The following is a 24,053-nucleotide window of genomic DNA, read 5'->3' on the forward strand; positions in this document are numbered from 1 at the left end:
CAAGAGCAATCAGCAGTGACATCAGTGAATTAGATTTTTGTAAGATCTATGAAGTCGCGCATTTATTTTGTTAATACTTACGCTTTTAAAACGTGTTTGTAAAAACTTAAAAAATGCAATATCAACAGGTCAACAAAAATTCATAAAATTCACTATCCAGTCACATTAATGTGACCATCTGTCAGAAGCAAGATTTACCACCTTTCGCAGAGCAGTTTCAAATATTTTGCTGAAATAAGCAGTAGGGCAATTTTAGGCCTTTTTGTAAAACTGTGCATTAATTAACTGTGTATTAATATGTTTTCTGATTTTTTCAGACACTTTTTATATATTCTCCACTGCAATGTGCTGCCACCTACTTTCTGTGATTGACTATTTTGTGTTGACGCCGTAATGTGATTTGACTGCATAAAATTGGAATAATCCAAGAAAAAAAAAATCTAATGTAAATGAAGAATTGTGATTGCTGTAAATTTTGAAAATCAGATGATTTTTAGTAACTTAAATTTCTAAATCCTATTTTTTTGTTTTGATAAACCTAACAATGTTATTTACTGAAAAAAAATTGGAAGCAGCCCGAAAATAACAAAAAATAGACATTCTGTAGTAATTGCTAATTCATCTGAAAGATAATTTGTAGCAAGATTAAAAAATGATTGTTGAACCTTATTATTGGTTGATAAAAATTGATAATAAGAATTTAAGTGGCAATAGAAATTATCGTATTGCTCCGTAAAAATTTATCTGACTAGTGCTCATACAAAACGCATTAGTGTGAGTAAATATGATGAGCGCGTAAAAAACTAACTTTTTTTTCCTTTCAGTTTTCGAAGCTATAAATTTTTTTTTATCTTCTCAGTAAACTAATAACTCAAGTTTAGCACCTAGATTTCAGATTTTTTATGGTCTCCCGAAATGAAATAGTACCGTAGTTATTTTCAAGAACTACAATTAAAATTGTGCTAAAGCGGTTTTTTTCTGTTTCAGAGGACATTAAGAAACCTATAATTGAATATATATTTTTGAAAAGTGTATAAAAACAAAATTTTTTTTAGTTGACGAATGCGCTATAAAAGCGTGCTTTTATAAACTTGAATTCTGTATAAAGTCAACAAGAATTCAAACTGAAGTTAGCCAATTCATAACAAAAATTACAAACCTTCTCAAACGCAGATTGTATATTATTAAGTATAATAAAAGTTTCTGTCTGTAAAATTTCTTTTGATAGCTTTAATTACACGAAGAGCGATACAAAATTGAAAATTTATCGAGATAACTTCCGTAAAGTTTAATAAGGAGATTTTGTACTTCTGTGATGTAAGTTCGCCAGCAAAATAGCTACAAAATGCTATTGCCATCGATAACTATTTTCGAGAATTGCAATTATTAATAAGATAAGTTGTTGACTATCACGATTTTGTAATTTTAAAGAAAAAGAAATTCAAAGCAATGTAAATTCAATAAATCGTCAATTCAGATGGAAAAATGAAAGCAAGGGTAAAAGAGGTATATTTTGTACTGCATTGCTTTGTTAGCAAATTTATTATGAAATAGTTATATCAAAAGTACTTGTTTATTGGAATCTATACTGTTCATGTCGTCACAAAAAATGTTAATTCCCCCCCCCCCCAGTAAGCGCTGAGAGCATTATAATAAATATGCTACAGTTTTAATAAAGAAAAAGCACTATAAACTACTTTAAATTTAGTAATGTATTAATTTTTGAAAAAGATAACCGATTTGTTACTCAATATAAAATTTATAAATATTGTTTTTTTTTATGCTAGAAAACACCAAAAAAGCTGGTATTATAATTCACTTTATCAATTTAAAATGCTACAAAATGAATATTAAATCATTAAAAAAAATTAAATTATTTCTACTTTTTTTGGTAAAAACAACTATAAAATTTTAAAGGTAAAAAAAGGTAAAAGTATGAATGTAAATATTGATATGTTACCATCAATGCATGAAATGTCGGCATTCTATTCAATACCTAGTTATTGATAATGCCTCGAGTTCTTAGACAAAATTTGAAATAGGAGAATCATTGTACATTTTGCCAAGTACTGATTGCCTGTTGGTTTTTCATTTGTTATTTTGAAGAATGCGTAAGCAAATGTGTTAAATATTAATCATTTTATATTTTACATATTCGATTTTAAGCATTCTATATAATGAATAGGCATTCTAAAGAACGCCGGTTTTTCAGGCATTGACGGTAACAGATATGAAATAAATAATAATTGAAAAAAAAAGCAAAACACTAATTCTTACTTGAACTAAGAAAGGAAAAGTAACTTTCTTTGAATAACAAACGTTTACGTAATTATTTTACTTATTATGTAAACAGAACTTTTCGTATTCCCAAATTATCATGCAACATTTTTGGGTCTGGTCCAAAGTTTTACTTCATTATCAAACAATGTGACCACACGCACGATAAGATTCTTTGATTTTCCAACAAAATCAGATTTGCCCATTGTATTTTATTTGTTTGTCATTATGATTTTTGTTATAACCCTTTGACTCAGAATTTTTACAAAAAATGTTTGTCATATTTTTTTCATTATTTTGTATTAATCTGGATCAAAATAAGTGAAAAATATTATGTTCAGCATTTTCATAATTTTTAGTCACAAAATGCAGCATGAAATATTGCTGACTTTTTCTGCGTGAAAGGTAAAATCTTCCAAATACGGGTGATTTCCAAACAATAATTTATCAAATGTGTCCTTATTTACCGTTATTTAGGTCTAAGAGAAGCAGTTATTCATCATTGAAATTTCTTTAACATATGAAATCAATTATTGCAAATTTCTGAAGGTGAATGAAAACAAATTCAAACTGCTTTCTTTTTGGGTTTTATATTTCAGTACAAATTTAATTCCGATAACCTAATAGATTTTTTTAGTGACTATTAGACTGTTTTTTTATAATGAAAATAACAACAGAACTTTTCTTGCTTATAAATAGAGCTTCAAAAAAATATATAAAGGTGACATCGGTGTACTATCTGCATTAAAAGGTAAAAGTTTCTTGCACTTTAAAATGTAAATTTGAAGTTTTACAACATTAATCATGTAAATAAGTAGGAATTTAAATAAGCAATTATGATTTTGCAAACGTAATTTTCAACCAAATTTCCGAGATTTTAGTTTTGAAAATTTCTGATTTATAGATTTTTCACTTTCCAAATGAGTCAGAATTTCGGTTTTACAATTCATACTTCTTGAAGTATGACAATTTAAATAAAATTGTGGTGCCTACTTTCTGCTCGCTGCGCACGCCAACCCCGGAACTGTTATTGCAGTTCCTTTCGGAATGCTACGCAAATCGTGCGTGCTCAATGTGAACTCTTGTATCATAGTCCAGCTTTATATGTGTGTTGATATTCTTTTTCAAATGAAATCTTAAAAATATTTAAGATATACTCACTTAAAATAAATGAGCTAATTTCCCTTCTTAAAAAGGAGGGAAAATTTGTAAGCTCAACTTTAGTTAAATCCACCAAAATACTGAAACACATATAATCTAAAGTAAAATAAACTGTTCAAAACAATTAAAGGTATTGAGGTTGTGGGTTGATCTTGCCCCAGGAGAATTGTTTGAATGATTGATACATTATTGGCAGACGTTGAAGGTTATATGAAGTAAAAAGGAGATTTGTTTTGCAGAAAAAAATGCGTATTATTGAGCTTTTGGGTGCAAAAGGAAAAAAATACAATTTGTGTATGTGAGAGAAACAAATAAAAAAGGTGTTTCCTTAAGAGAAAATCGTTTTTAGTAGGAGGTATGGTGTCCGCAGACGGCCAGCAACGTTGAACACCTTTGAGGCATCGAGTCAATGATGTTATTAATGAGGGGCTAGAGTATTCTGTCCCATTCCTCCAGAAGAGCTTTTTCCAGTTCTTGGAGAGTTTGTGAGGGGAAGGTAAGACATTTAGCAATTCGTCTGCTAAGAATGTCTCAAAAATGCTCGATTGGCTTCACATGATGGCCAATCCATTCGTATGATTCCTTCCTACATAAGGAAATCATCATCGCGCCCTGCAATTGTCGTGCATTAGCATGAAGTCATCTCCAGTTGCTGCAGCTTAAAGGACTACAATAGGTCACAGGATCTCCTCCCTCTATCGGCCATCGGTCAGAGCTCCATTTCGAATGATATGGAGTGCGCCCATCAGTGGAGATGCCAGCATAGACAAACACTCCCCCACCACCAAATCTTACACTTTCGTGCAGGAACACAGGGCTGTTTCCAGTGCCACGTTCCCTGTACGGGACTTGTTAGAGAAAAGAATATTGCGCCATTCATTTCTCCCTCAGTTCACGTGCTCTGTTGCCCACTCCCTGCGAGCACCATTGGTTGGCGATCACACAGACCTACAGTCCATGGCCAGATTATTAGACGCACTGTAAGATTCTAAGTAAAATCTTAATTATCAGGTGATACTAAACAGCTTTATTGTTTTTACGCAACTGAAACCGGTTTGCACTTGTTTGCGTTCGTGCATTAATTGGTAAATTGGACGATACATAATATAATTCGAGAATTGGATAAATTAGAAGATATATTATATAAATATAGAGTATTTATTATATCAGATATTATATTAGTATATTATAATAATTTGACCAAATTAGTAGACGCACTGTAGTTTTTTAATAATTAAATTTTTTGCACGAGTTTATATGCAATACTTTTAGATTTAAACATAAATGTAATGGGTTTTAATTCAGGAGATTTTTTATGTTCCTCCTATTTGTATTTATTTTTAACGTATTTCATTACAATGTTAATCAATTAATACACGGACGTAAACAAATGCAAACCGGTTTCAGTCGTATAAAACTGTATAGTATTACAATGTATAGTAATTAAGATATTACGTAGAATCTTTAGTGCGTCTGACAATTTGGCCGAGGACTGTACAGCGTGAAGGCGGTTTCGGGCAGTTTGTGTTGAAACTGTGTTGCGAGTAGCTGAGTTTAGGTGTTGTTGAAGAAGAATGGCACTCATATTTCGGTGTCTGCGAGCCGTTAGCGTTAAATAACGGTCTTCATTGGGCGTTGTTGCACGTCTACGCCCTTGTCCTAATCTTCGGCCTGCATTTCCAGTCTCCAAAAAATGGTTCCAGATACTGGAAATTATGCTTTCTGAAACTCCAATGCCTTCTGCTACTTCGGCTTGTGTTTCCCCCCCTCTATAACCGGCCGGTTAAATGACTTCGTTGCGGCATCGCACTCATCGAAACAACGCGCTTACTGAATGTCGATCATTCTTTTCTGCTCTGTTTCACATTACGTTGAAAGTCAAATCAAATTCGTTGCAGCAAAGCGTCGTCTTCGATTACAAACTCAAAATTTGCATACTACGAAATTTGAAAATAAAGAAAAATTCCATTTGCGACTATTATGACCACTTTATGCAAAAAATGTGCGTATACAGTTATTTTATGCTAGAATTACAATATCATTTGATTGCTTTGAGCAGTGTACTTGCTTTGCGCTAAATCGAACTTGAGTTGGAGATATTTAGGTGATATTTGAGTTATTTTTTCTCAAGTATCATTTGATGAGTGGCAACCGGTAAAAGTAGAATTTATTTATTATTTGTGTGTGAGCTATAAGCTGGAATTTGTATTGTTTTATTTTAGAAAGAAAACGATGTGGATTTCAGGGTGCTATGACGATATGATAGAACAACTTGTTATAATAAAAGTGTTATGTTTTCGCTTCGTCTTTACGTTTCGTTGAATATTTAATTTTTACTTACGATTATCCCTTTTATATTTTTTGAATAAAGAAGAATTAAAAAAGATCATCTTAATAGAAGTGATACTTCTGAAGAAAACACTATTTTGCTTCTTAGTAAGTAAATATATTTAGCTGTTCTTATTTTTAAAATACTATTATTTATAACATGTTATATAAGCTTTCCATTTAAACTGACCGTTATTCAGAGTTTTTAAATAAAATACTATTCATTTAAATTCTTTTTTATGAGGAATTTATTAAGATTGAATGTGTTATATGTGTATTCCTTTTGCAATTCGAATCTAAATTAGTTAATGATATTTGAGTTCTTAATTATTCCATAATCAAATTACAGCACACAGAATGGTTTATTTTACAGTTCTATTTGTAAAAATATAAAAAATACTCACTTCATCAATAATACTCGAAATGCTCAAAGATATAAAATGGCGTAAATGTGAATATATTAATGCTCGAAAATAAACAAATATCAACTCAAGGCGATTTAGTTTCTTCTCCACAAAAAAGAACGAACAAGTTAAAAAAAAAGAAAAGAAAAAAAAAAGAAAAAAAAAAGAAAATAAATAAATAAGAAAAAAACTGTTACCATAGCAATTTAATTCTATGAACTAGATCAAATTTAAAGATTAAACAGACGATAATTTTCAACAATGTGGATACTTATGGAATTCGAGATCGCAACGCTCGAGAACGCCCTCTAGCGGAAGCCTGTAAATATCAGACATTAATTTATCAAGCTTTCATTCAGTTCCATCAGAATCACTGGCAGAGTCGGTCGCCATTTTCTTTGCACGAAATAAGAAGCAAAATTTCCCTAAGGAAAAAGCCGAAAAGCTTGAAAAAACTCTCCAGAACATTGTTAAATCTTTCAGAAACAGAACACGCCAAACATTTGAAGAAAATTCCCCAATAATTTTCAACTTCTATTATCAACAAACTTGCAACTGATAACTTCCGATTTCGCTATCGCATACCGTTACAGATGTGTGTTTTGAGGTAAAATGCATTTCTTCTGTTTTCAATTGGGTATAATATAGCCTACGTCACAGGTTATGTTGTTCCTACTAAATTTAACCCATGAACGGCATTTTCTGCGAGCCTAACTTCAAGCCACAAATAAACAAACGAAGTGTTCGATCGTTTAAATAGCTGCTCGCCAGATTTTATTACATTATAAAGAAAAGTTATTGAAACTAAATACAGCTAAATAAACAACAACAACTAAAACAAATAATAACAACTACTAATAACAATAACTAAATAAACAACAACTAAATTCCATTCGTTTAGCATTGCGTCATATGTTGTTCCTACTAAATCGAAGTAGTTGTGTTTTTTTCATATTATACCCAATTCATTACAAATTAAACTGAAGTCAACATTGCTTTCGTCATTTCAATAAATTCGGAATTCGGAACGTCAAGAACAGCAATTGTTATAGAATATTCTTCTTTGTTATAGAACGGTATATATTTCTGTATCTATATAATTCGGAAAACAACAATAAAGAATCATCCAAATTACTTGAAATAGTGTCATTTGTGCTGATGATTAATACATTTTTTTATCGTTTTCTTGGTAAGTATTTTTTAGTTTTGAAAGAATAGATAATTTCAACTAGAATTCAGCTGTTCTGTTTTCAAGTTACATATTCAAATTCATATCGAGATCTTACAATTATAAAATTTTGATGTGTGGTATGTTATCTAAAAGTAATAAAGGGATAATCTATGTACATATTATTTGAAAATAAAACTTTCAAACGAAGAACATTTCATTTGAAATTCTGCGGATTTATAAAGAAGGTAAGTGTCATGATTTTAATAATAAAAAATTTGCTTGTAAATTTTTTTTTCTTAGTTCATAATAGTTCTCTACAGAACGCTTTTTTACGTCTGATTAAGAACTATAAGAATGAAAAGAGAAACAATATGGAAGTCTTTTATTTCAATATGAGGAATTTTTAAAATCGTTTTTTTTATCATAAGAATTCTTTATTTTACGTTTTTTAGTTTATAATTTTTTGATAAAAATTGTTGTTAAAATAATTGTTTAGAAAAATTAAATGGTATAAAATTATGTGCTAATGTATACTTCTTGCATATTCTAATGTTTGAAGTAATATGATTCGGTACTTACGTAATAACGCCACCGCAACTACAGATTTTGCGGTTTTTAAGTGCCACCAATCTACACCAAAATTTTTACAACAAATCATAAAATAAAACACTTTATTTGAAATCAAAGTAGTTTATCGGATTTCGGTGGACAATGGGCAAAATATTTCGCTCCTGAAGAAATAAAATTGCATCTTGTTCTATTTTTGGCAAATCCCAAAGACGCATTTTCATAACACTAAAAAATGGTAACAGGAATCGAAGAACAATTCATTTTGGAATTCTTCTGATTTATAAAGCAGGTAAGTGTTAATTTTTATAAAATAAAATTTTTTACTTTTAAGTAATTTTTTTCTGATTTGATTTAAATGATAGTTTTCTATAGAATGGTTTTCTGCGTTCGATTATAAATCAAAAAAGAAAAAACACGAAAGTTGTTTATTTTAATGTAAGGAATTTTTAGAATTGGGGTTCTCATCTTTGCTTTGTATCGTCTTTGTATCGTAATTTTTGATGGAATGTAAAGTTTAAATAGGCCTTTAATGTTATATCATTAAATTTAGTAAAACTATTTTTCGGGCATTAGGTTTTAACTCTTATAGGAATATAAATATTTTTCCGATGTGTTTAGGATGTTCCTTCTCTAAAAAAAAAAGAGATACCATTTTGTTTTCGTTTGCATAAGAAAGGATATTAAAAATTTTTCTTTTTTAAATTTAATTAGCCTCGATAAAAAAGGAACATTGCAATGCTACACGCTACATTAAAGACGTCTCTAGAGTAAATGAATGACTGTTCATATAGAAATCGCAGGTATTAGTCTCATGCAACAACGCCCCCTATAGTTCGTTGCGATCGCGAATAGTAAAAAATTCGATTCTGTGGTATAATCTTTGTCAAATTACGTGGTTATATATTAGATCTGCTATGATTTCTAAAAATTTTTTTAGCCTTCATATTAAAATTTTTACATTTTAATTTATTATTATAGGTTTATATCAGTGTCCCAATGTTTTCGGACAAGATGTTTTTCGATAATGGATGCAAGTGACCTAGTGTGGGTATTTCGAACCATATTGGTTGTTGAGACGTAACATTTGTTTACGTTATCAACTGTTCTTTCCATTCCATTTCGAGTAAGCTAAACCAACCAAGAATCAATTCTCTTAATTGACATATTCTTTATTCTCATACAAAGAATCTTTCACAAGGATTTTAATTTTTTCACTATATATTTCTCACTTAACACAAAGACAAGGAAGAAGCCACGTAGAACATAAATAAACTAATCATGCATCGAAGTTGCCAGGTACTCGAACAAAAATATATCATAGTTACAGTAAAATACATAAACAAATAAGAAATTTCAGTTAAGTAAAACATGCAGGTGAGAAATAATTATATTTCAACAAATTCGATGTGCGATACGGCGCTGTATTTAATTAATTTCGTTAATTAATGTTATTAACATTTTTAGTATGTTATTAACATTTTTAGCGTTCATTAATTAACATTCTAACTTGTGTTCAGCTCAACTTTAACATGCTATTTCGCTTATATGAAATCAACCAACGCCATGAGTCTTATGTGTAGGTATCTGTGATCTTCTTGATGCGCGAGTAACCAATTGATTTAATATCATTTAATATTTTTTTTTTAAAAACTATTTTCGAAGTAGTTTATTGTTCATATAGTCTATACTTGCTGTTATTTATATTGCTATCTATAATTAGAGTTGAATAATATCTTTAATTCATGAACAGTTTATATTTGCAAGACTTAACCATTCCAATCAAGATATTAAGATGTTTTTATGCGCATATTATTATAAATTAAGAAATATATATATATATATATATATATATATATATATATATATATATATATATATATATATATATATATATATATATATATATATATATATATATATATATATATATATATTGAAATTCACTCAAGTTCGAGTTAAAATTATGCACTTATACTTGAGTTATTTCAGTTGACTCTTTGACTCTAGAGAATTTAACTCAAGTTGAGTTCTTTTAACGCGTTCATTTTAAGTGAATGCATCCTTTCAAAATTTTAATTTTTAAACATATCTTTCAATTTATATTCTTAACGATTTATGTGTATTTATTATTATAAATTTCAGTATTTGGATGCGAAACGTATTCTTTATTATTACATAAACTCGTAAAGCCCTTATTCAAACACAAACTCATAAAATAAAGCAAAACCAAAGGGAATTATTTTAAAAAAAAGTATCACTGACCGATCTTAGTTGTTTAAACGTTATGAAGCATCATTAAAATTAAATTATAGCTCTAAATTGTTATTGAATCCGGGTAACTTTATAAGCAAAATCAAAACAAAAATATAGAGCAATTTGTTTATTGATATGAACTATTCACCTATAGTCTACTATTTCTGCTCAACTTTTAGCCCATTTTGTTTCAGCTTTATATGTTGCTCACACGAGAAAGGAATTTTAAATCAGAAATTTGTAAATATGTAGGCATGCTTTGGCGTTTATTTTTATTACTGCTCACTTACTTGATACTTCCTTGTTGCTAACTTGAAAAATTAAATTTTATAAATTTTTCAACAATATACGCATTAGTGTTTCATGTAATCAGAGCAATAATATAGCTTTCCCGAGAAAGTGAATTTGTTTCCCTTTTCCTTTTTACGCCTTTTTTACAACTTTTGTTTAGTGCAAAGCAAGATAAATTTATTTCACTACAAACATCACAAAATGTAGTAAACTTACTTGCGTTTTTATGGATGTCATATCAAAATAAGATTATGAATGAAAAATAGATGAAAAGGAAAAGAAATATGACAAATTAATTTCCTTGATTTTTTTTCGTTTAATTCAACTGTTTTATCTATTATTTTAGTTCAAAAATTTGCTTTGATGCTTATAGATGGTAATCAACTTTAGATTTAGTTCTTTCAGCTATAGTTACAGTAGTATTATCTTTTTGAAACAACTGTTTTATCGATCATTTTAGTTTAAAAATTCACTTTGATGTTTATAGATGGTAATCAACTTTAGATTTAGTTCCTTTAGCTATAGTTACAGTAGTATTATCTTTTTGAAACAACTGTTTTATCGATCATTTTAGTTTAAAAATTCACTTTGATGTTTATAGATGGTAATCAACTTTAGATTTAGTTCCTTTAGCTATAGTTACAGTAGTATTATCTTTTTAAAACAACTGTTTTATCGATCATTTTAGTTTAAAAATTCACTTTGATGTTTATAGATGGTAATCAACTTTAGATTTAGTTCCTTTAGCTATAGTTACAGTAGTATTATCTTTTTGAAACAATCGTTTTATCGATCATTTTAGTTTAAAAATTCACTTTGATGTTTATAGATGGTAATCAACTTTAGATTTAGTTCCTTTAGCTATAGTTACAGAAGTATTTTTTGTTGTTGTTGAAACAACTGTTTTATTGATTATTTTAGTTCAAAAATTTGCTTTGATGTTTATAGATTGCAATTTTAATTTGATTTTGTTCCTTTAGTTATAGTTACAATAATAGTTATTTTTTAAAACAATCATTTTATCCATTATTTTAGTTCAATACTTCGCTTTGTTGTTTATGGATGGTAATTCACTTTGGATTTAGTAAAAAGATCAATCAGTTTTCAAGCAATCATGTTTTGCGTAAGCGGTGTTTTTCTTGCTAAATATCACTATATTTTACGAACCAAATCCGCGGAAAAATAAATAATTACATTAATAATTCGATAATAAATAATTAATAATTACAATAGGGCCAACTTAAAATATATTTTCTTACCTGCGGAAATGCAACTAATCACTTCTGTTGTTAATAATAATTCGGCACTTATAGCGGATTCAATTATTGCTTGAAATGAAACAGTTTCTTCATTATAGTTCGACTTTAATGTTCTCAGTTGTTCAAATAATATAATTTAGAGTTTCCATTGTTCTCTCTATCTATAAAATAGTTGCGCAATGCTGTTTATGTGCTTTAACTAGACCATGAGAAATCGGAAAATATGATATGTGGGATAGGTGTGCTAAATAATGTATTTTTCTTTTCTTTTAACTGTATGTCTATTTTTAAAATTAAGAATGAAATATAAATTATATTTCAATATACAACTCTGAGTAAAACTTAAAGAATCGATAGAAATGACGTGACTATAATCAGCCATTTTAATCTAGTTACATAGTCATCGTTTTACTGATATTGGGAGAAATTAAAAAAAAATTCGATGTATCATAAGCCCAATACGTCGGAACCCATAATCGTGTTGATCGTGAGATACTTCTTATTCATAATCATCGTCCTTTGCACAACGGCCCGGGGCTGGCCTTGGCCTTCTCCAGAACATTTTTTATGCAATTCTTCTCCAGAACTTGCTAGTTCATTATTATAATTGCTTTTAAATTCGCGTAATGGGAATCTAGCCCTGGAAGTATTGGATCTCTTCTAGTTTTACTACTAAATGTTTTATGTTTGAAAATCTTATGTGTTGAGCTAGTTGTAACTAAACGGTAAATTTGCCCTCAAAAGGTTTTTGACTTTGTAAATTTTATTATAATTTAATATTTTTAATTCCTTTCAAATTTTATAAGTTTTTGAATGTTTTTCCTTCCTTTGTAGAAATCGCCTTCTTTAATTTCGATCAAAGCTGCTCATAAAGTCTTCACTTCACAAATAGTAGTATTAGCTTCTTCTTCTTTTATTTTGGTAGAATTCAAGTTACAAATTGCATAGTTTGGGACAAAACATGTAATAAATTTTTGCAGTAGTAATTTTGTATCTCTTTTTATGTATGTTGATCTAAGGTTTTTTAAACTACTTTTTATTGATATGTCAAGGTAGATTGTAACAACATAACAACATAAAAATGGAAATTAAACAAAGCAAACAAACAAACGAAATTTTACAAAATACTTTATCGTGCAAAAGGATCCTTTACAAAATATTTTATCTCGGAAACGAATCCACAGCAAAAACTCGTTGCATTACAAATGCTCTGAAACTTGTTTGAAATGTTTGGTTTTGTGTGCTCTTTCCTCTTTTTCTCATATTCATGAAATTATCATGTGATTTTTTTCAGAATTTCCCTGAAGGGAACATTAAACCTTTAGAATCATGAAAATCATTTAAAAATCCATTATTTCGTCTTTGAAATATTAAAAATATTCATCCCTTACTAAGTAATATGCAACCAACCGTGTTTGAATCGGAGTTTTCCTTACCAAGTTATAATATATTGCATATGTAAAGCTCCATGCATCAATATGTAGTTTTCGTTCCTTTAAGTCGTAATGAAAGTTTTCAGTGTTCTTACAGCCTCAAAAAATTTCTTGCGCACCAGTTTTTGTTTTGCTGTTATAAATTTTGTTTTCAAATACTCTTCGCTGTGTCTTGTTTGAATTTAAAATATTTAGATCAATATCTTAATTCAATTTTTTAAAAAATTAAACAAATATGATTGAAACGTACTAAGAAATTTTTGGTTTGGTCTAAGAAATTATTTACTAATAAATTTTTAGTGACGAAATAAAAGTGTAATGCCTAGGTACGTTATATTTTTATGCAATTGCAATAACTACCTAAATTTATTTTAATATTTATGAGCAACGTATTTTAGGAAAAATTAAATTAAAAGAAATTAAAATTCGTTCGCAAGTTATATTTCAATTATCAACAATTGAAAACCATACTTTTAGCTTTAATTGTAAAAAATTTTCAAAAACACTGTACAGTGCGCCAAAAAACGACTACCCTGAATAATTTTTGATTTAATGATCGTATCTTCACGTTTAGGACTCGTTTTAAGGCTTTGCCATGTGAAATTACGTATTTATGAATAACGTAAAAATTTTATACTTTTCAGTTCAAATTTTTTTCAAACATTATTTCATAAAGTAATTAAAAATAATAAATATCGACTAAAGTTTATTTTTTGCATGGAATTATTTTTGGATAAACCAGCTTCATAGTTGTGTTTTAGAATTTTTCAATTCGCTTAAAAAGTTCTCAAGATATGGTGAAATACGTAAAATGTGAAATCAAGATTAAGGGGTCCAATTTTTGATCGTTCTCCTGACCAAACTAGGGGACCATATTTCCCAGATTGGGGGTACCCTTAATATTTTGGAGACCGGAAAACCAGAGTTCGTAGAGAAAAAGGTATGTTTATTCAGAGAAAGTACGTTTTTTGCATTTGATTTCATAACGTAAAATATAGTCTGCACTAAATAATTAGTATATTTGAAGTCACCTCTTGGAACCATTAAGTCCACGTGAGTCCTAGAATATGAAGATCTGATCATTAGATCAAAAGTTATACGGGGAGGTCCGTTTTTTGGAACACTGTACACAGACGTCTATTAGTACTAACAATATTCTGTTAAAATTTTAAAATGATCGAATAAAAATTGCACTTTTCTGTTATGAACATTCATTGTCCCCTGAAACAGATCTTTCCCAAAGTCTGGAATAATTCCAACATGTGAAGCATTGGACTCAGGGCATGTGCCCTTTCGTTCAAGCGATAATCAGATCCTACAAGAATATTCTAAAAATACGTTTGGTTTTAGACAAAAACACTTCAACTATCATTTTATTAACTTGTATTTATTTAAAAATTTGTGCAAAATAATATTGTATAAATAAAAAAATCACATTATTATGTGCTAGATCTACAACCCAAACGTACAAAATGCTTCATTTTTAAAAGAAAAATAAATAGTGATATATATACAAAGAAAAATAAGATAAAAGAAAAATAATGCCATCAGATCATCATAAAAGTTTAGATTTTGCCATAGTTCATCAATTGAGGGATATTACAAAAGTACTTGAGACTTTCTGGATTCTTAATGTTTGAAACTTCTGGAATTTGATTTGTTGCCACTATCTTCCTCACCACACTTTCCATCCTTTTGTTGTTCAGGTTGTACTAATAATGATCAAATGTATAAAATATATTTTCAATCCATCATTTAACTATTGGGTTTGAAATATTTATTAAATAAATGTTAATTATCAACTTTTGCATTAAGAAAATTATGGGGGCTTTAAATATTAAGGAGTTTAATTTTCTATCATTTGTTTTAAAGATCGATTTTCATGAATTCCCTTGAAAGCTTAAAAGAAACAACAAGGTGAATTTTTGATAAGAGCATCTTAAAATAAAAAGCGCTTGCTGTAAATGTTGAAATTTTTAAAGCAAAATATGATGAATCGATAAGCAGCTATAAACTACTCGTTAAGCACTTAGGCATTATTCATTATAAGGGTGCAATTATAGTATCCACTAGAAGTTCAATTTATACTAAGTTAATATTTTTATCATCTTATTATTCAATATTTAAATAATAATTTTATGTAATTTGGCTTAATTATACTGTAAAATTCTTTTGTTTATTTGAATGTTCATCATACTGTTAGATCACACTATTTTCATCTCATTTTTTTGAGAAAACAACCAGATGAGAATGTTTATACTAGATAGAGCCTGTAAAGTATTTTTAGCAAAAAAAAATCACTTTTGGTTTCTAAATGTATTTTAAATTTTGCTTCAAAGATTTAACTCTTTAATGCAGATGGGACCCCGGTGCCCCTTTTATATATTTTTCTGATGCCCTAATTGCAAGTAAAAGCACATTTTGGTGTATTTTTAACTATGAAGAACAGTCTAATAGCTGCTAAAAATTTTTTAGACAATCGGATTAATATTTGTACCAAAATGCAAAATTAAAAAAAAAGTAGTTCGAAAAATAATATTTGTTTCATTCCTATTCAAAAATGTATCAATAATTGATTTTGTAAATTAAAGAAATTTCAATGATGAATAACTGTTTCTCTTAGATCTAAATAGCTGCAAATTTGAAAGAAAAATTATTGTTTAGAAGTTGGGACGATTTTACCTTTAACGAGGAAAAAGACACCGGTGTCTCATGCTGTATTTTGCTTCCATAAATTATCAAAGTGCTAAATATAATATTTTTTACCTATTTCCACCTAAATTAATACAAAATAATGAAACAGTATGAAAAAAATGTTTAATAAAAATTCTGGGTTAAAGGGTTTAATAGAACTTGCTTCAGGCAGCATTAAACCATATAGAAACTGGCTGAATAGTAGGAGAATATATTTTTTCTAATTTAAAAAAAACTCAGATTTGTTACCTAGTTTTGCAGGAAACTTTATTCATTTGCATAAAAGGAGATTTAGTCAATTAATTTCTTAAATTTTATCTTAAAAATTAAACTACACTCTCCAAAGTAATTTTTTTGACGATTCAGCAGTCCTTGAGCTGTACCTCATTATTTCTGACAATCAATTCGTCGCGAAAACATGTGATTTTTGACAAACCACGATTTCTTAAATATTTGACGAAATCGCAAACCGATTAGTGTGTCATCTCAGTCCAGTCTGATGTCTGTCCAGCAGTGTTTATTTGATCCTCAAACCTTTTATTCCATATGATAGGATGGTGCAGGGGTGGTTGCACTCACTTGATGAGCAGGCTTTCTTGGTTCAATTCCTGGCTATGGCTAAGTATTCATATTTTTTTGTTTATTTTATATTGCGTTTAATAATTAATTCTTACAGTTTTACAGCATTAAGCCAACTGATTCTGTCAAATTTGTCTGCCTAACAAGTGAAGATAGGTAAATCTTCAATCAATGTTGATTTCTTCAATGTTCTCCGTCAAATGTTTTTAATTTGACGAAATATTCAGTTATAAAATTTCTCAAAAAACAGTTTCACTAAAACCGATAAAAATTTCGTGACCCATCTTTTACAGAATAAAGTAAGACAGTGATTATTTAACTCATTTCTGAAATTGAGTACTTTAACTGATAAAAAATTCTAGTATACCTAAACTTTCTGCATTTCTTAAATTTTCTAAGAAGAAATGCTACTGGAAAATTATCGCTGTGAACATAAACTTACCGGAATATCCTGGATTTCCAAAATAACATCCGGAACACAATCCATCCATAACTCTTTCGTTATTCGTTGAGTTATTTTTTCTTTCATATCTGAATCGAACTTATAACCCTGTTTCATTTTGATGAAGAGAACAGCCCGCATTTCTCCGTCATATCTAGTTTGGCCCACGCAAATATAATCTTGAATCTCCTCCATATCATGAACTATAAAAATATGCATTAAAACAAAATTATTTCTGCAAAATTATGTGGTTTCATGCATGCGAATAAGTTAAAATAAATCGAGGGAATCTTGTATCATTTGAATCAAATTTATAATGGTAAGATATCCAACTTTAAATTATATTATTATTTCGATATTATTTTTCCTGTACTATTTAAATAGATATACCTTGCAATAGTTCTTATATTGCAATGCAATGATTCTCATAAAAATCTGCCTCATGAAGTTTTTATTTTATTTTTAAGATCGATATAATCTATTGTATAAAAATCAACGAACTGATCGAAATATCTCTCCAAGTCGTGGTGGCTCAGGGGCTAGAGTGCTCGACTACCAATGAGGTGATCCGGGTTCGAATCTCAGCGATTGCTGGACGCAACGAATTCCGCACCTGGAACGCACCAACCACTGTGATGACTTAAAATATCCGCAGTGGTATACGAATCATATGTTAACGGGGGATAATTTCGTGGTTTTCTTCTCCATGTAATGCAAATGCTGGTTAGTTCCTTCAAAAAGTCCTCCACGAAAGGTAAATTTCTGCCAATATTTGATCCAGGAGTTTTCTTGTCCTCTGGATTGGGTTCAAAATTACAAGGCTACGGATTTGAACATTGGTAGTCTTAAAATGGGGTCGGCTTTTCAACCACGGTCTTAAAAGAAAACAGTACTCCCTAAAAAAAATCTAAGAACAGCGTAAAGAAATAGTTCGTGATTAAGCTATTTCATGGCTCCCTAGTGATCCATGATGGCAGAAATTCTGATTTTCAAAATTATGACTCTTATTACCACACGTCTAGTTAAAAATACAAAACTGAGAAGTAAATTTATCAAGATCATTACTAAAGTGCTTCCTTAAAAATTACCGAGCTTTTTGGTGTTACCATAGAGCCAAAGACACAATAAGTGTTATTGCATTCTGATAATTTTCACCATACTTTTTTCCTCAGTGTATGATTCAACTTAGAAACACATAAACTCTGCAGTGAATTTGAGCTATAATTTGGTTCAACATGCTTCGCAATTTTGAGCAATGGCATAGTGTGTTGTTTGATGCTTCCAGCATCTGCACGATCTTTAAAATAGGTTTTGAATTTTAACATTATTGGACTAGTAAATATGTTCTGAAATTGTTTTTTGTTGAAAATATAATTAAGTTAAAATTAAAACTAAATTTTCATTTACTAGTTTATACTTACTAGCGAAATAAATATCTCCAGATCCAAAGCGATCACCATATTGAGTAATTGTATCATCACTGGAATAAAAAAAAAAAACCATTTTATAAATATAAGATACTTATATATATATATATATATATATATATATATATATATATATATATATATATATATATATATATATATATATATATATATATATATAATATACAACCTTTAATTATTTAAATGACACAATTACCAATTTATATAAGTGTTAAATAAGTCAAAGTCATTTCTCACCTTCTTCCAATTACAACGATTCCCTTAGTAACAGGATTAACTAAACATACGTCATTTTGACACCAGACTCCTGAAATAATATATTTTATTATATACTGAGTATGCGGAAATTTTTTACATATTACTAGAGGGGAGAGTGGGGTAAGACCGGGTGGTGGGATATAGTCTAGTACTTCGATTGTGTGGAAAATATTTTTGTTTCCCAGCGGACAAGCTTTACTAGTCAGGAAGACTATATTGGCGCATTGTTGTTGATTGACGGCGTATTGTTTTACTATGTCAACTCTCTAATGGTCTCTAGTATTTAGTCATCATTTACTGGTTATTGCAATTATGGAAATTATTTTTAGTCCAGCCTATTATATGTTTGCTAAAGGTTTATACCCTAACAAACAATAAAGATTTAGCCCGCTGTTTAGTCTCATTTCGATAACTTCTGTTTGAGGGGTAAGACCGGGTACTACCTGCTCCAGTGCCATGATCTTCTCACTAAAGCTTAAGTGTATAGGAGTAAGAGGATAACTACATCTAAACGTGAACAAAGGTTTTATGGGCCACAGGACAAAGTTCATTGTGGGACCTTTTCTAAAGCACAAAAAGCCTTATTTTCATATTTTGTAGAATTTTTGAAGACCCTTTTATACAAAATTGCAATTATTAGATAGATATGAAGAAATTCTCAAAATTAAATAACTATAACAAATGGTAAAAATTGCTTTAAAATTTATACGCGTTTCGGTGACAAAACGGTACACCTTGAAGAAAGCGCATCATTGTGTCACCGACACGCATATAGATTTTAATAAACGTTTTACCATTTGTAATTTTAAACACTATTTTTAATGAAATTTAGTATTTTCATGAAGCAGCACTCTCGTAATAATATAACGATGTTTTCTTATTTAAATATTAAATGTCTTGAATTTAGCTGAATAAATTTATCGAAATCAATCTAAAATAGTTTAATGAACTTAATGAACTTTGTACTTACCAGGATATTTTGAAAAGTAGTTAGAGTTCAATACTTTCTTATCATCATCTTTCCAGAGATAAGCTGGGAATGATGGATTAGGTGACCTTACAACCATTTCTCCTCTCTGACCAATCACAGGTTCTCCTGTCAATTGAAAAACAAAATAAAGTAATTGAAAGAATTAACTATTTTATTTCTTAGTAACTAGTCGCTTGATAAATGTTTGCTTATCAATATCTTTTATGGTTGATGATTAAGTTTTATCTTGAAATGAATTCATTTTTATTTAAAATTATTAATTTTTTCAAATCCCATTGTTTCCAAGATTTAACGCTTAAATTATTTTAAAGATAGAGATGTTTTTTCCTTTTTAATTACCTTCCATTTATTTATTTGTACCCGAATAAATACGAGAAAAATTCCCATTTTTTTACATTCCTTTTCATATGTTTTCTCTTTTTATGTTCTTATTTTTTTTTTAAATATAAGCAAAAAAGTTGTCAAGATTAAAATAAAAACAAATAGCCAAACAAACAAAAATATGAATAAATAAATAGAAAGATATTTTTTCGTGAAAGATATGTTCACTATTTAACGATTACGAAATCTTCAAAGAGAAAAGTAGTTAACAGAAAAACAGCGTCACTATAGAAGTTTAAAAAAATATTAAGTTGAATTCTACTCTTTAACTCCTTTGCACCAACTGTCTCTTTAAAGTAATAAAATTTTTCATCGAATTTGTCCTTCTTAAAAGTAGAAGTAGGCGAGAAAGATTTTAGGTATAAACAGTAATTAAAATATATGCATTTAGGTTCTGGTGACTAAAAAATATTAAAAAATTTTTAAACTTCACCGAACGAAATTATGACAAATAATAATTATTACAACTAATCAAAATTATAAAAATTATTACCGTACGAATAAATTTAACACTTTTCTATAATATTAAAAGAATGAAAATAGACAATGACCATTTATGGATGTCGAGGTTCCTGAATGATGGAGATGCCTATTGAAACAACAATAATCAAATTTACTTAATTATTCATTACTGTAAAATTTATTTTCACAATTACTTCTTCAAAAAACGGAATATTGCTTAAAATGACGTCATTGTCGTTGAATGATTTAAGAATATTCTCAGGTTCAAATTCAAATTTCATGATTAGCAAAAATCAGCTTAAATCCAACATAAAGGGAGAGCTGCAATTTTAACTTTTTCAATTGCCCTACTGTTTCTTTTTGAAAAAGAACCGGACTAAGAGAGAAAAGTTAGCAATTTTTAAAAAAATAAACTTTGTGTTTTGATTAACTGGTCTTACCTTCTTCATTGAGGCATTGTATATCTTTTCCTAATGCTGGAACTTGAACTTCTCCTGGATACGTCGGCAAGTTAAGAGAAAATCCTGAAAATGTACCACTCGTTTCCGTAGCTCCTGCACAAAGCAAAAACAACTGTTATTATCACGAGTTAACTCGGGTATGCACATATTTCAAGTATTTATTATCCCGAGAAAACTCGGGTGTAGCAGAATTTATCAGTGTGTTTTGTTTTATCACGTTTTTACACGGTCGTAAGCAAAAAAAAAAAAAAAAATCTGCTGTGATTGGAAATTTGCTAGGATTTGCTAGTTTTGCTGTTGGATTGTGAGACTGCACGCGTGTATTCTGTGATTGTATATACGATGATTGTTGAACTTACATGGAAAAAAAGTCAAGAAAAATGGCGTTCGAGGAAGAAAGTGAAAGCAATGCAGATGAGTTTTCAGAGTATGAAGATGTGAATATATGCAAAAACTAATATTTAACTTTTTACATTTGCCTCTTATAACTCGGAATAGTAAACTGATGGTAAATTAAATGTTTTATACATATAACAAAATTAAAATTTCAGCTTAAAACTTGTGTATTATGCTTTGTTTTAGTTCCTTGTATTTATTAATCAATAAAGAAATTGTTGAGTTCTTGCATTTTTTTCTTCAAAAAAAAAATTAGTAAGGGAAGCGGTTAAAGTATTACAATTTGCTGCTTTTACTCCACGAGGAACATTTTGCGTTCATTAGAGTTACATTCAAAGTGGTACTGAACAGTTATTTTCGAAATATATATCTATTAAAAACAAATATTTATATTCACAGATTGGGGTGGACTAGGGACAAGTTTGAGCCCCTGTCTCCTAAGTGAATGAAGAACTATAGCAGTTGCACGCAATATAATGCAAGACTTTTATAGAAAGTTTAAACTACAAACATTGTGCTGCTTTTTATAATTATTTTAACTAATTTAACAAATAAAGTGGTTATCGATTAATTGCAATTTTATTCAACATATAGTAAAATGTTCATTCAAAGGATTTAATTTTAAATAAACGTTTTCGAAATATCTTACGGAGATTTTAGAGAACTACTATTTTGAGAGTTGCAATTAGAGAACTCATTCTACTTTTTTTTTGAATAATTTTTCTTAATACTTTTCAAATAAACTGTTCTTTGAATTATTTCAAATATTTAAAGTTAGGGGTGTGGAAACTGATTAACTTTAATTGATGTTAAGGATAAAGACTTGCAGAAGAAAGTAATAAATGAGTGGACATTTTATCTGCAAGTGAACAGATATCTAATTATACTGAACCAATAACATTGCAGAAAAAGGCGTTTTGGGTAGTAAAACAGTAGGTTTTTTCGCGGTGCCTTCTGTGTGACACAAAATTTGCTATTTCTTCCAGCATGCTGTCTGAAAAAAAAATCTCATTTTAAATCAGAAATCAACCAGAAATTTGTCCTTAATTTCAAAAATGGAGAAGAGTCTTTCAACGGTGCTTTCATTCAAAGACCCCTCATTCCTCTTAATTTAAATACTGGGTGTTGAGAATGCCTCGATCCCCCCTAGCGGACAAATACAGAAACATTCAATTACGAACTTTTTCTCCACGAGCGTGGTCTAGCTATGAATTTATTGTGAACAACGTACAACTCTTTTCAACTGAAAATAGCTTTCCCTTTTTTTATCATGATTAATTATTAAATTTAATTCTTAAACGTCTTGTGCGAAGTATTTTCAGCCTAAGTGTATTAGTTATCTACAGCCCAAGACCTTGGAAGAGAATACTAGGGGAAGGCAGAACAAGAAACCTAAACAAGGTAAGGTTCCTTGTTGATATATATTGAATCATTAGAAGTCTTTGTTTAGTATTCGTTATACTGGGAGTGTTCCCGGCACAATTTCCCATTTTGTTCCGGGTGCTCCTCATGTGGCTGTGGTGGCAACTTATAAACTGCAGAGCCCTTGAATTCTTAGATAATATTTAAGTTATCTTAAAAAATATGAAAATGTTAATCAATAAAAAGTGGCGTTTAACAAAAGAAACTCCGTATTTCTTCATTGCTAACATTAGAATAGAGTTGCGGTTTTCCTATAATGATGTCGTGTCGTTACTATAGCTCCGTATCTAGGGCTTTAATAGACTGTTGACTTTCGTAAGACTTTCTCCATGCCTATTTGCATCACTTTAGTATCATCGACACATATTTATTTGTATTTTGTATTTAGCTGGACAAGATATGACTGTTAATTATTTTGACGAATAGTCCGCAGTATTTCCTCTTAATTGTCTTTTGGAAAAGTATTGGAGACCACGTAATTAGTTGCCAAAATGATAAGTAATAAATAAAAACCATTTAATAAATGAAAAACATTTTACAAGAAGTACTCACCATACATACTGCCAATAAAAGTATTTTTTCCCACAATGCGTCGGATGTATTCAAAGTTTTCAGGTTTTACTGGACTTCCTCCCATTGCTATCATTTTCAAATGCTCAAATTTTGCATCGGAATCTGAAAAATATCAATGGGAATGTATTTAAGTTTAAATGTTCTAGATATTAGTTTTTTTATGTATGTTAGGATCAAATATCTTTTTCCTTAATTTCGTTCAAAATTTATAAACGAGCATTTAAAATTCAAAAAAAAAATTATGCATTTAAGAGAACGAAGATTTGAATTGACATCTAACATCTTCCAATGTGATGTCAAAAATTGAATACAAAAAAAGCTTACATAAAACATTGAAAAAGCCCTTACCCTAGTATATCAAAAATTTACACGAAATACAGCGTATTCTTAAAGTTAAAAGTGTTTCACAAAGTAACAATTGATTTGGAAATTAATATCAAAACATTAAAATGCTCGTAAGAGTTTGAAATCTGAATGAAAATTTTTCCAAAAGTATATGTTCGTAAACTACTTAAATTAATATTATTCTAATGCTGTTACATTAAACTAACATTAATTATATAAATCCCTCCCCCCCCAAAAAAAACAATTGTGACAAAAAGTGTTTCAATTAGCCAGTAATATTTGTATTATTGCTTAAATTATGTATTTATTATTGTGTAGATCTCGGTTTCATCTTATGATTTTTGTACTGCTTACGAGTATCAAAAATTAATTTAATTTCATTGTGTACTAAATATTCTGTAAGTATACAATTTACACACAAATTTGAAATATTTTTTAAGTGCATTATCGAACT

General features: G+C 29.2%; 2 protein-coding genes across 4 annotated transcripts in view; both read right to left on the minus strand.

Moving 5' to 3' along the window:
- Positions 1-11,872, minus strand: part of LOC107446600 (ornithine decarboxylase) — a 34,742-nt gene extending 22,870 nt beyond the window's left edge. Inside the window, exon 1 of one of the 2 annotated variants that reach the window (XM_087161430.1) lies at positions 11,715-11,872. The gene's annotated coding sequence lies outside the window, so the exon portion shown is untranslated. Of the gene's footprint in view, positions 1-2,277; positions 2,461-11,714 lie in introns of those variants that run through there. The other variant, XM_043047894.3, reaches the window with a different exon arrangement.
- A 2,646-nt stretch (positions 11,873-14,518) lies between these two features.
- Positions 14,519-24,053, minus strand: part of LOC107446589 (acetoacetyl-CoA synthetase) — a 31,172-nt gene continuing 21,637 nt past the window's right edge. For both annotated transcript variants that reach the window (XM_087161431.1, XM_087161432.1), the window contains exons 12-18: positions 23,234-23,356; positions 20,843-20,956; positions 19,539-19,664; positions 18,548-18,617; positions 18,284-18,342; positions 16,863-17,065; positions 14,519-14,859 (exon numbers count right to left, since the gene is read on the minus strand). In XM_087161431.1, the coding sequence (XP_087017557.1) occupies positions 14,713-14,859; positions 16,863-17,065; positions 18,284-18,342; positions 18,548-18,617; positions 19,539-19,664; positions 20,843-20,956; positions 23,234-23,356 (842 nt within the window). In that variant the 3' untranslated portion in view covers positions 14,519-14,712. The remainder of the gene's footprint in view (positions 14,860-16,862; positions 17,066-18,283; positions 18,343-18,547; positions 18,618-19,538; positions 19,665-20,842; positions 20,957-23,233; positions 23,357-24,053) is intronic.

This window comes from Parasteatoda tepidariorum, chromosome 4, assembly GCF_982258835.1.
Source record: "Parasteatoda tepidariorum strain Cologne lab strain chromosome 4, Ptep-v5.0, whole genome shotgun sequence".
In the NCBI taxonomy this organism is placed as follows: domain Eukaryota; kingdom Metazoa; phylum Arthropoda; class Arachnida; order Araneae; family Theridiidae; genus Parasteatoda; species Parasteatoda tepidariorum.